This window comes from Ammospiza nelsoni, chromosome 34 (genome assembly GCF_027579445.1).
Source record: "Ammospiza nelsoni isolate bAmmNel1 chromosome 34, bAmmNel1.pri, whole genome shotgun sequence".
NCBI classification, from domain to species: domain Eukaryota; kingdom Metazoa; phylum Chordata; class Aves; order Passeriformes; family Passerellidae; genus Ammospiza; species Ammospiza nelsoni.
This window is the reverse complement of record NC_080666.1, coordinates 2,098,787-2,112,007: the sequence shown is the minus strand read 5'-3', so window position 1 is coordinate 2,112,007 and position 13,221 is coordinate 2,098,787. Positions and strand designations below refer to the sequence as shown.

The 13,221-nt window shown below is 36.2% G+C and overlaps 1 protein-coding gene across 1 annotated transcript in view; it reads left to right on the top strand.

The window, feature by feature from the left end:
- Positions 1–267: 267 nt before the first annotated feature.
- Positions 268–13,221, top strand: part of IPO4 (importin 4) — a 62,328-nt gene continuing 49,374 nt past the window's right edge. Inside the window, exons 1-9 of the mRNA XM_059491422.1 lie at positions 268–360; positions 439–525; positions 1,375–1,442; positions 2,504–2,545; positions 3,547–3,670; positions 8,055–8,234; positions 10,336–10,401; positions 10,919–11,020; positions 12,247–12,330. Of these exons, the coding sequence (XP_059347405.1) occupies positions 268–360; positions 439–525; positions 1,375–1,442; positions 2,504–2,545; positions 3,547–3,670; positions 8,055–8,234; positions 10,336–10,401; positions 10,919–11,020; positions 12,247–12,330 (846 nt within the window). The remainder of the gene's footprint in view (positions 361–438; positions 526–1,374; positions 1,443–2,503; positions 2,546–3,546; positions 3,671–8,054; positions 8,235–10,335; positions 10,402–10,918; positions 11,021–12,246; positions 12,331–13,221) is intronic.

The window sequence follows — 13,221 nt, the reverse complement described above, 5'->3', positions numbered from 1 at the left end:
ACCCACAACATTTTTTCTTCCCTTTTTCTCCCCCAAATTCCACTTTCTGACCCCAAATTCCTGATTTTTATCCCCAAACCGCTCAATTTTTTCTCAAATCCGTCACTTTTAACCCCAAAATCGCGACTTTCCGCCATCGCCCCTTTAAGAGCGGTCCCCACCCGCCATCACCGCTTTAAAACCATAGACAAGTCCTCCAGACCGGCTAGAGCGGCGGCACTTCCGGCGGCGCTCCGCCCTGACTTCCGGTTTACTCACTGCTCTAAAATGGCCGCCCCCTCCTTTTCTAAAATGGCGGCGCCCGCATTGGAGCGGATCCTGTCGGATCTCCTGGAACCCGACAGCGCCGGGATCCGCCAGGTGCCTGGAATTTCCCCAAATTCGGGCAAATTTGTAGATTTTTGGTGTTTTTAGTGATTTTTGAGGTTTTTTTTCCAGGCCACGGAGCGGCTGCGGGAGGCGCTGGAGGAGCCGGAGGGGCCCGAAGGCCTCGCGGAGCTGCTGAGGGGGGCGGAGAGGCCGCAGGTCTGAGGGGGGAGAAAATTGGCGGGAAAATCTGGCATTTTTGGGATTTTTAAGAAAAAAAATTGGGTATCTTTTAGGGAATTTGGTGGTTTTGGGTAAAAATTGGGGGGTTTTGGGGGGAATTTTGGGATTTAGGCGGGAATTTCTGGACGTTTGGGGAGTCCTGCGATGATTCTGGGGAGAATTTGTGGAGATCCTGAGGGGATTTGGGTGAAAATTTTGGGATTTTGGGGAAAAAAACTCGGAGAAATTTGGAATTTGGGGAGGATTTTTGCGTTTTAGGGATTTTTAGGGGGAAAATTTGGGGTTTTGTGGGGAATTTGGGGGTTTTCAGGTGAATTTGGGGGATCCTGAGGTGTTTTGGGAGGGGATTTTGGGATTTTTGATGAAAATTGGGGGGAATTTGGGGGATTTCGCTGGGAATTTTCAGATTTTGGGGGAAATTTGTGAATCCTGAGGGGATTTGGGGTACAATTTGGGGAAAATGTTGCGATTTTGGAAATAAATGAAGGTTTGGGGTGTATCTAGGTGGATTTTGAGGTGAATTTTGGGATTTTTGGGTTTCCAAGGTGGATTTGGGGGAATTTTGGGGGGATTTTGGAGGATTTGGGGTTGAATTTGGGAATTTTGGGATGAAGTTGGCAGATTTTGGGGGGAGTTTTGAGATATTGGGGTGAATTTGGGGCTTCCTAGGTGAATTTTGGGGTGAATTTCGACTATTTTGGGGCAAATTTATGGCTGAATGTGGGGGATTTTGGGGTGAATTTGGGAATTTGGGGGTTCCCGGATGACCGTGGTTGATTTTGGGAGGAATTTTGGGGTAAATTTGGGCCATTTTGGGGCTCCCAGATCCGACATTTGGCCGCTGTTCTGCTCCGGAAGCGCCTCAGGAAACTCCCTCAGGAGTTGATTGACAGGTGGGTGGGGCCTGGGCCCCATTGGGATCAACGGGAGGGGGCGTGGCTTGCAGAAAGTGGGGTGGAGCTTCAGCTCTATTAGAATCAATAGGAGGGGCGTGGCTAAGTTGCAATTGCAGTCAATGGGAGGGGCGTGGCTTTAGGAAAAATGGGGCGGAGCTTCCATGCCTATTAGAATAAATTGAAGGGGCGTGGCTTGTTAAAAATGGGCGGAGTTTAAGCCCCTATTAAAGTCAATGGGAGAAGGCGTGGCTTAGGTTCCATTAGAGTTAATGGGAGAGGCGTGGCTTAAATTCAGCCCTATTAAACTCCAATGGGAGGGGGCGTGGCTTAGGTTCAGTTAGAGTCAATTGGAGGGGCGTGGCTTAGGAAAAATGGGCGGAGTTTCAGCATTACTCAACTTAAAGGGAGAGGGCGTGGCTTAGGTGACTGGTGTAAATGTCAGGGGCGTGGCTTAGGGAAAGAGGGCGGAGCTTCAGCAGTATTAAACTCCAGTGGGAGGGGGCGTGGCTTAGGAGGAATTAGAGTCAATGGGAGGGGCGTGGCTTATGGAAATGGGGCGGAGCTTCAGCCTCGTTAGGATTCATGAGAGGGGCGTGGCTTAGATGCCATTGAAGGTAATGGGGGCGTGGCTTGATTATAAATGGGCGGAGTTTTAGCCCTATTGAACTCAATAGGAGGGGGCGTGGCTAAGGAATAATTGAAGTCAATTGGAGGGGGCGTGGCTTGGTAAAATAAGGCGGAGCTTGAGTCCATTGAAATCAATAGGAGGGGGCGTGGCTTTGGTGGAAGTGGAGTTAATGAGGGGGCGCGGCTTGAGATTTATTAATTAGACATGGTTGCCTTAATTAAGGATATTAATTAGAGAGCAGGTGGGGCTTAAAAGGGGCGTGGTTTGCTTAATTAATGAGTGGGAGGAGCTTAATTTATAAAGAGGAGGGGCTTAAAAGAAAGTTTGGCTCATGGTGGGCGTGGCCTGACCACAAATGGCGCTAAAGGGGGTGGGGCTTTACCATATATGGTAAAGTGGGCGTGTCTAACTCTGGCTCCGCCCCCTTCAGGCTCCCTCATGTCATCGTCGAGGCCTTGGATCGGGAGACAGAGTGAGTGGAAAATTCCGGAAAAATCCCAAAATTTCCCCAAATTTTCCCCAAAATTTTGGGAAATTTTGGGGCTGAATGAGGACAGGGAAAAAAATTGGGGAAAAATTTTTAATTTTGGGGGAAAAAACGGGAATTTTTTGACTTAGAAACGGGAATTTTGGGGAGATTTTTGGGAATACCGGGAAAAATGGGAAATTTTAACAAAAAACGCGATATTTTTTAGGAGAAAATGGGAATTTAAGGGAAAAAGTTGAAATTTTAATTGAAAACCTAAACTTTTGTGATGAAAAATGGAAATTTTGGGAGAAAATTTTTGGAACTTTAGGAAAAATGGAAATTTTGCCTAAAGTTTTTTTTTTTGACGCAAAAAAAAATGTGAATTTATGATGTAAAAATTGAAATTTTGGTCCAAAATTTGGGGTTTTGGATAAAAAAGTGAATTTTTGGGTGGAAAATTGGGGATTTTTAATGAAAATTGGGATATTTGGAGAAAAATTTAAAATTTGGAGGAAATGAGAGGTTTTTGACCAAACATTCTGGAATTTTGGGTATAAAAATGGCAATTTTAGGAAAATATGGAAATTTTTGGGTGGGAATTCAAATTTTATGGGCAATTCATTGGGAATGTTGCAGGAAAATCGACAACTTTGGGAAAATGGGAGGTTTTCATTAAACATTTTTTAATTTTGGGGGGAAAATTAAGAATTTTGAGACAAAAAAGGAAAATTTCGGGAAAATTTTGGGACTTTTTGGGTGAGAATCCGAATTTTTGAGAAAATAATTGGGAATTTTTGGGTTAAAAAAAGAAAATTTGGGGGAAAAATTTGAATTTTGGGGCTGAAAATAGAAATTAATTTGGCAAAAAAATCGGAATTTTTTGCTAAAAAAACCCCAATTTTGCTTAAAAAAAATTCAATTTTTTTGTAAAAATTGGGTTTTTTTGCCAGATTTTGGGGATTTTTTTTTGGAATTTTGGGGATTTTGGTTTTTTTTTGTCTCAGTTCTTGCAGCAGAGGGGCCCTGGGGCATCTTGGGGCGAAGCTGCTGCTCCTGGGGGGCCCCAAATTTTGGGAACCGCTGGAAAAATGGATCCAGGAGGCGGCGAGGGACCCCCAGAAAATGGAGGTGAGAAACTGAAAAATCGGGGAAATATTTTAAAAATAAAATATCTTCAAATTTTTAGAAAAAGTCCTAAAAAATCCTGGAAAAAATCCCCAAAAAAATCATTAAAAGCGTTAAAAAAATCTCAAAAAATCATTTAAAATGCTTTAAAAATGTCAAAAATTAATTTAAAATTCCTTAAAAAAAAAAGCTCCAAAAATGGTGAAAAATTTTTTTCAAATTTTCCTAAAAATGATCATAAATTCCTAAAAAAATCCCCCAAAAATCCCTAAAAAATTGTCATAAAAATTCAAAATAAATCCACCCAAAATCGTAAAAAGAAATATTAAAAAAGAGGCAAAAATTGTAAAGGAATTTAAAAAAAATTCACTAAAATCTGGTAAAAAGATTCTGATAAAGTGTTAAAATATCCCTAAAAAGTCTAAAAAAAATCTCCAAAAAATCCCATAAAATCCACAACAAAAAAATCAAATAAAAATCAGAAAAATCCATGAAAAAATAAAAAGATAATTTCTTGAAAATTCCTCTGAAAAAACTTCAAAATAAACCCTGAAAAATCCAAAAAATCCTCTGAAAATCATTAAAAAATCTCAAAAAATCCCTGAAAATATCCTTTAAAACTCTTCAAAATAAATCGCTGTAAACCCAAAAAATCACTTAAAAATAAAAAAATCCACGAAAAATCCTGTAAAAAGCTCAAAAAATGAAGAAAAAATTAAAAAAAAAAAAATCCACTCAAAAATCAAATAAAAATCAGAAAAATTAAAGAAAATTCCCCCCAAAAAATTCCAAAAAATCCCAAAAAAATTTCTTTAAAATTTCTCCAAAAATAACTTTATAATAAAACCCCAAAAATCAAAAAAATCCCCCTAAAAATTATTAAAAAATCCCCTAAAAAATCCTTTAAAATCCCCAAAAAATCAAATAAAAATCAGAAAAATTTAAGAAAAATCCCCAAAAATTTCTTTTAATTTTAAAAATTTGTAAAAAAGGAAAATTTCCAAAAAATTCCCTAAAAAATAAAAAAATTCCCACAAAAAAGTACAAAAGATTCACCAAAAAAATCCAAACAAATATTTAAATAATCCCCAAAAAAATCCACAAAAAAATCGAATGCAAACCAGAAAAGCTTACGAAAAATTAAAAAAAAAAATTTAAAAAAATTCTCTTAAAAAACCTTTGACAGGAACCCCCAAAAATAAAAAAAATCCCCTAAAAATTCACAAAAAAATCCCTTTAAAAATGTGCAAAAAATTCCAAAAAATCCCCAAAAATTATTAAAAAATCCCCTTAAAATTCCAAAAAAATTTGAATAAAAATCGCCAAAAAATCCCTTAAAAATTCCCGCAAAAATTACAAAAAAAATCTCAAAAAATTCCCAAAAAATCCCAAAAAATAAAAAAAAATCTCAAAAAATTAAAAAAAAATTCCAAAAAATTCAAAAAAATTAAAAAAAAAATTCCTCAACAATCCCTTTATAAAAATCTTCAAAATAAACCCCCAAAACCACAAAAAATGCGCTAAAATTAAAAAAAAAATTAGTTAATAATTTAATTTTTTTTCTTTCTTGCACAGGGAGTGCTGCGGGTGGTGGGCGTGGCCGTGGGCGTGGCCAAACCCGCTCTGGCCCCGCCCTCCTGCCCCTGCTCCAGGTGCTGGGAAACCCCAGAACCTCCAAAAGTCCTTAAAAATCCTTCCAAAAAATTCCAAAAAAAAATCACAAAAAGTTAAAAAAACATCCAAAAAATTCCATACAAAATGCTAAAAAAATCCAAAAAATAATACAAAAAAAATTCTAAAAAAATCCAAAAAATTCCAAAAAAACCAAAAAAATTCAAAAAAAATCCCCAAAAAATTTTTAAAAAATTCCAAAATATTCCAAAAAAATTTCCAAAAATTAAAAAAAAAATTCCAAAAAATTAAAAAAAAATTCAAAAAATTCCAAAAAAAATCCAAAAAATTTTAAAAAAATCCCCCAAAAATTTCAAAAATAATCCAAAAATTTCCAAAAAAAATCCAAAAAATTAAAAAAAAAATCCAAAAAAACTCCAAAAAAATTCAAAAAAAAATCCCAAAAAACTAAAAAAAATTTCCTCAACAATCCCTTTATAAAAACCTTCAAACCAAACCCCCAAAACCACAAAAAAATCCCCTAAAAATCGTTTAAAAATCAATAAAAATTTCAATTTTTTTTCTCTCTTGCGCAGGGGGCGCTGCGGGTGGTGGGCGTGGCCGTGGGCGTGGCCAAACCCGCTCTGGCCCCGCCCTCCTGCCCCTGCTCCGGGGGGCTGGGAAACCCCAGAACCTCCAAAAATCCTTTAAAAATCCTTCCAAAAAATTAAAAAAAAACCCCCAAAAATTCCAAAAAATTCCAAAAAAATTTCCAAAAAAGTTCCAAAAAAATTCCAAAAAAATTTCGAGAAATAATACAAAAAAATTCTAAATAAAAATCCAAGAAATTCCAAAAAAATCCAAAAAATTAAAAAAATCCCCCAAAAATTCAAAAAAAAATAAAAAAAATTTCGAGAAATAATAAAAAAAATTTCTAAAAAAAATTCCCGAAAAATTTTAAAAAATCCAAAAAATTCCAAAAAATTCCATAAAACTCAAAAAAATCCCCCCAAAAATTTCAAAAATAATCCAAAAAATTAAAAAAATATCCCAAAACATTTAAAAAAAAATCCAAATAATTCCAAAAAACCTCCAAATAATTCCAAAAAAAATCCCAAAAATTAAAAAAAAATCCCAAAAATTAAAAAAAAATCCCAAAAATTTCAAAAAAAATTCCCAAAAATTCAAAAAAAATTTCCGAAAAATTAAAAAAAAATCCCCAAAAAATTAAAAAAAACCCAAAAAATTCCAAAAAAAATCCCAAAAAAATTCCCCTCAAAAACCTTCAAACCAAACCCCCAAAACCACAAAAAAATCCCGTAAAAATCGTTTAAAAATCAATTAAAATTTCAATTTTTTTTTGTCTTTTGCGCAGGGGGCGCTGCGGGTGGTGGGCGTGGCCGTGGGCGTGGCCAAACCCGCTCTGGCCCCGCCCTCCTGCCCCTGCCCCGGCGGGCTGGGAAACCCCAGAACCTCCAAAAATCCCCTAAAAATCCTTCAAAAAAAATTCCAAAAAAAAACCCCCAAAAATTCCAAAAAATTCCAAAAAATTTTCAAAAAAATTCCGAAAAAATTCCAAAAAAATCTAAAAAATTAAAAAAAATCCCCAAGAAACTTCAGAAATAATCCAAAAAATAAAAAAAAAAAAATCAAAAAATTAGAAAAAAAACCCAAAAAATAAAAAAAGAAAATTCCAAAAAAAATTCCAAAAAAACTCCTGTAAACTTTTTAAAAAATTGAAAAAATTCCAAAAAAATCAAAAAAATTTTTAAAAATCTACAAAAAATTTCTAAAATAATCCAAAAAATTCCAAAAAAATTCCATAAAATAAAAAAAATTCCAAAGTATTCCAAACAAAATCAAAAAAAAATCCAAAAAAATCCTAAAAAATTCCAAAAAATAATACCAAAAAATTCCAAAAAAATCCTCAAAAAATTTTAAAAATAATCCAAAAAATTAAAAAAAAAAAATTAAAAAAATCTCAAAAAATTAAAAAAAAATGCAAAAAATTAAATAAAAACTCCAAAAAAAAATCCAAAAAAATTCCCAAAAATTAAAAAAAAATCCCAAAAAATCACAAAATAAAAATCCAAAAAATGAAAAAAAATTCCAAAAAATTCCAAAAAAATCCAAAAAATTTCCAATACAATTTCCAAAAAAACTCCAAACAAAATCCAAAAAAAATCCAAAAAAATCCTAAAAAATTCCAAAAAATAATACCAAAAAATTCCAAAAAAATCCTCAAAAAATTTTAAAAATAATCCAAAAAATTAAAAAAAAAAAAAATTTAAAAAAATCTCAAAAAATTAAAAAAAAATCCAAAAAATTAAATAAAAACTCCAAAAAAAAATCCAAAAAAATTCCCAAAAATTAAAAAAAAATCCCAAAAAATCACAAAATAAAAATCCAAAAAATGAAAAAAAATTCCAAAAAAATCCAAAAAATTTCCAATACAATTTCCAAAAAAACTCCAAAAAAAATCCAAAAAAAAAATCCGAAAAATAATACAAAAAAAAGGTAAAAAAATTTCCAAAAAATCCCAAAAACATCCCCCCAAAATTTCAAAAAAAATCCTAAAAAATTCCAAAAAAACTCCAAAAAAAATTCCAAAAAAACCCCTAAAAATCCTAAAAAAATTTCCAAAAAAATCCCCAAAAAATCCCAAAAAATCCTTCTAAAGAACCTTCAAAATAAAACCCCAAAACCACAAAAAAAATTTCCTAAAATCCGTTTAAAAATGAATAAAAAATAGAATTTTTTTTTGTTTCTTGCACAGGGAGCGTTCCGGGTGGTGGGCGTGGCCGTGGGCGTGGCCGGCCCCGCCCTTTCCGGCTCAGGCCCCGCCCTCCTGGCGCTGTCCCGGGGGGTCCTCGGAGCCCGGGGTGACCCCGGAGCCGCCTGCGCCGCCCTCGGGGCCCTGGGGGCGCTCGTGGCCCTCGTGGGACCCCGAAAAACGGTGAGAAAAACCCAAAATTCCTCCAAATTTCAAATTTTACACCAAAAAAAAAAATTTCCAAAATTTAAAATTTTCAGCAGGAATTTTCTGGGTTTTTTCCACTCAGAATTTGGAGAATTTGCAAAAAATTTTCACTGAAAATTTGAGATTTTTCTGATTTTAACGACTCCAAATTTGGAGAATTTGGGAAAAATTTTCACGCGAAATTTGAGGTTTTTTTTATTTTTTTGGGTCAAAATTTTGAGAATTTTGGGAAAAATTTTCACACGAAATTTGAGATTTTTTTTATTTTTTTGGGTCAAAATTTGGAGAATTTGGGAAAAAGTCTTCAGCGAAAATTTGAGATTTTTCTGATCTTTTCGGGTCAAAATTTGGAGAATTTCGGAAAAATTCTCACTGAAAATTTGAGATTTTTCTGATTTTTTCGGGTCAAAATTTTGAGAATTTCAGAAAAATTTTCACACGAAATTTGAGATTTTTTTTATTTTTTTGGGTCAAAATTTGGAGAATTTGGGAAAAAGTCTTCAGCGAAAATTTGAGATTTTTCTGATCTTTTCGGGTCAAAATTTGGAGAATTTCGGAAAAATTCTCACTGAAAATTTGAGATTTTTCTGATGTTTTCGGGTCAAAATTTGGAGAATTTCGGAAAAATTCTCACTGAAAATTTGAGATTTTTCTGATTTTTTTCGGGTCAAAATTTGGAGAATTTGGGAAAAATTTTCACCGAAAATTTGAGATTTTTCTGATCTTTTCGGGTCAAAATTTTGAGAATTTTGGGAAAAATTTTCACACGAAATTTGAGATTTTTTTTATTTTTTTGGGTCAAAATTTGGAGAATTTGGGAAAAAGTCTTCAGCGAAAATTTGAGATTTTTCTGATCTTTTCGGGTCAAAATTTGGAGAATTTCGGAAAAATTCTCACTGAAAATTTGAGATTTTTCTGATTTTTTTCGGGTCAAAATTTTGAGAATTTCGGAAAAATTCTCACTGAAAATTTGAGATTTTTCTGATCTTTTCGGGTCAAAATTTTGAGAACTTGGGAAAAATTTTCACCGAAAATTTGAGATTTTTCTGATTTTTTCAGGTCAAAATTTGGAGAATTTGGGAAAAATTTTCACCGAAAATTTGAGATTTTTCTGATTTTATTGGTCAAAATTTCAAAAATTTGGGAAAAATTTTCACCGAAAATTTGAGATTTTTCTGATTTTTTCGGGTCAAAATTTTGAGAATTTCGGAAAAATTCTCACTGAAAATTTGAGATTTTTCTGATTCTTTTGGGTCAAAATTTCAAAAACTTGGGAAAAATTTTCACTGAAAATTTAAGATTTTTAAAATTTTTTCTGGTCAAAATTTTGAAAATTTTGGAAAAAATTTTCACTGAAAATTTGAGATTTTTCTGATTTTTTGGGGTCAAAATTTGGAGAATTTCAGAAAAATTCTCACTGAAAATTTGAGATTTTTCTGATTCTTTTGGGTCAAAATTTCAAAAACTTGGGAAAAATTTTCACTGAAAATTTAAGATTTTTTAAATTTTTTCTGGTCAAAATTTTGAAAATTTTGGAAAAAATTTTCACTGAAAATTTGAGATTTTTCTGATTTTTTGGGGTCAAAATTTGGAGAATTACGGAAAAATTTTCACTGAAAATTTGAGATTTTTCTGATTGTTTCAACTCAAAATTTGGAGAATTTTTTTTCTACCCAAAATTTTGAAATTTTCAGGGTGAAATTTGAAGGTGTCGGGACAAAAATTGAGATTTTTTTTTCAGCCCAAAATTCAAATTTTGATCAAAAATTTGGGGATTTGGACCCGAAATTCAGATTTTTTTCAACCCCAAATTTGGGCATTTTGAGCCAAAATTCAGATTTTTTTTTTTTTTACTCAGAATTTCAGTTTTTTGGGGCAAAATTCAGAGCCCAAATTGAAAATTTTCAGGGTTAAATTTGGAGGTTTGGGGGCAAAAATTGAGATTTTTCAGGCAAAATTTTGGGTTTTCAGCCCAGAATTCAAATTTTGATTCAGAATTTGGGGATCTTGACCCAAAATTCAGATTTTTTACTCACATTTTGAGGTTTTGAGCCAAAATTTGGTTTTTTTCCCCCAGAATTTGCTTCGCTCTCTGGTCCCCGAGGTCCTGGCGGCGCTGGAGGAGCTGCTGAGCGTGGATGAGGTAAAAATGGAAAATTTGGGGTAAATTTGGGTCAAAATTATTATTTTTGGCGAGTTGGAAGAAATTTGGGCTAAAATGGGAAAATTTGGGTGGAAATTTGCAAAAAAATTAGGAACAAGTTGGGAATTTTAGGGGAAATTTGGGGTTAAAATGAGGAAATTTGAGGTGAATTTAAGGGGGGATTTGGGACAATGAAATGGGGAAATTTTGGAAATTTTAAGGGGAAAATTTTGGGGGGATTTGGGGGAAATTTGGGGTTAAAATGTGGAAATTTTGGGGAAGAAACTTTAGGCTGAAATGAGGAAAATTTGGGCTGAAATTGGGAATTTTGTGGCAAAACCGAAGTTGAAATTTGGGGCAATTTTGGAGGAATTTTGGGGAAAACTTTAAAGGCCAAATCTGCGAGAAGCGTGAGGGAAATTTGAGGCTGAAATTGAAAAATTCAGGGGGAATTTGGGGCTGAAAATGATGAAATTTGGGGCAATTTTTGGGGTGAATTTTGGGGATTTCCTCGCAGGAGCGCGGGGCCGACGCTCTGGAGGTTCTGGATGAATTCTTGGAAGCCAACCCTGAATCCTTGATGCCACACCTGAAGGCCGTGCTGGAGCTCTGCCTGCGGGTAAAGGCGAAATTTTCATTTTTCAGCCCAAAATTTGGGGGTTGTGAATGGAAAAAAATTGGGATTTTTAAGCCCAAAAAACTTTGGGACACCAGGACTGCCCCCATTCATTTCAATGGGGAATTTGGGACACCAGGTCTACCCCATTAAAGTCAATGGGGAATTTGGGACACCAGGTCTACCCCCATTAAAATCAATGGGGAGTTTGGGACACCAGGTCTACCCCCATTCAAATCAATGGGGAATTTGGGACACCAGGTCTACCCCCATTCATTTCAATGGGGAGTTTGGGACACCAGGTCTACCCCCATTAAAGTCAATGGGGAATTTGGGACACCAGGTCAACCCCCATTGAAGTCAATGGGAATTGACAGACACCAGGTCTACCCCATTCATTTCAATGGGGAATTTGGGACACCAGGTCTACCCCATTAAAATCAATGGGGAATTTGGGACACCAGGTCTACCCCCATTCATTTCAATGGGGAATTTGGGACACCAGGTCTACCCCCATTAAAGTCAATGGGAATTGACAGACACCAGGTCTACCCCATTCATTTCAATGGGGAATTTGGGACACCAGGTCTACCCCCATTCAAATCAATGGGGAATTTGGGACACCAGGTCTACCCCCATTAAAGTCAATGGGGAGTTTGGGACACCAGGTCTACTCCCATTAAAGTCAATGGGGAGTTTGGGACACCAGGTCTACCCCCATTAAAGTCAATGGGGAATTTGGGACACCAGGTCTACCCCCATTAATTTCAATGGGGAATTTGGGACACCAGGTGTACCCCATTCATTTCAATGGGGAATTTGGGACACCAGGTCTGCCCCCCTTAAAATCAATGGGGAATTTGGGACACCAGGTCTGCCCCCCTTAAAATCAATGGGGAATTTGGGACACCAGGTCTACCCCCATTCATTTCAATGGGGAATTTGGGACACCAGGTTTACCCCCATTAAAGTCAATGGGGAATTTGGGACACCAGGTCTACCCCCATTGAAGTCAATGGGAATTGACAGACACCAGGTCTACCCCATTCATTTCAATGGGGAATTTGGGACACCAGGTCTACCCCCATTCATTTCAATGGGGAATTTGGGACACCAGGTCTACCCCCATTCATTCCAATGGGGATTTTTGGGCCGATTCCCCGAATTTTTGGGAAATTTTTGGGAATTTTTTGGCAATTCTTGAATTTTTTGTGCGTTTTCCCCCTCAGGTGGCCGGGGACGAGTGCAGGGGCGACGCCGTGAGGGTGCGGGCCTTGGCCACGCTGACGTTCCTGGCCCAGAAGAGACCCAGGGTGAGACCGGTTTGTACTGGTTTGTACTGGGAGGGAACTGGTTTGTACTGGGAGGGGACTGGTTTGTACTGGGAGGGGACTGGTTTGTACTGGTCTGGACTGGGAGGGGACTGGGAGGGGATTTGGGGCACTTTGAGGGGATTTTGGGGCTCTAAAATGGTCAAAAATGGGGGGAAAATTGGCATTAAAGGGGATTTTTTATATTGGTTTATACTGGGAGGGAATTGGTTTGTACTGGTTTGTACTGGTTTGTACTGGGAGGGGACTGGGAGGGGTCTGGGACAGACTGGGAGGGGACTGGGACAAACTGGGACCAACTGGGAGGGGATTTTGGGGCTCTAAAATGGTCAAAAATGGGGGAAAATGGGGGAAAATTTGCATTAAAAGAGATTTTTTTTTATACTGGGAGGGAACTGGTTTATACTGGTTTGTACTGGTTTGTACTGGTTTGTACTGGGAGGGGACTGGGACAGACTGGGAGGGGATTTTGGGGCTCTAAAAGGGTCAAAAATGGGGAAAAATGGGGGAAAATTGGCATTAAAAGTGATTTTTTATACTGGTTTATACTGGGAGGGAACTGGTTTATACTGGTCCATACTGGTTTGTACTGGTCTGTACTGGGATTGGGATGAACTGGGAGTGGATTTTGGGCTTTAAAATGGCGAAAAATGGGCAAAAAATGGGCAAAAAATGGGATTTTTTGGGGTTTTTTTGTGGTTCTACTGGTCCATACTGGTCCATACTGGTTTGTACTGGTTTGTACTGGTTTGTACTGGTTTGTACTGGTTTGTACTGGGATTGGGATGAACTGGGAGCGGATTTGGGGCTTTTAAATGGCGAAAAATGGTCAAAAAATGGGATTTTTTCGGGGTTTTTTCTGCTTATACTGGT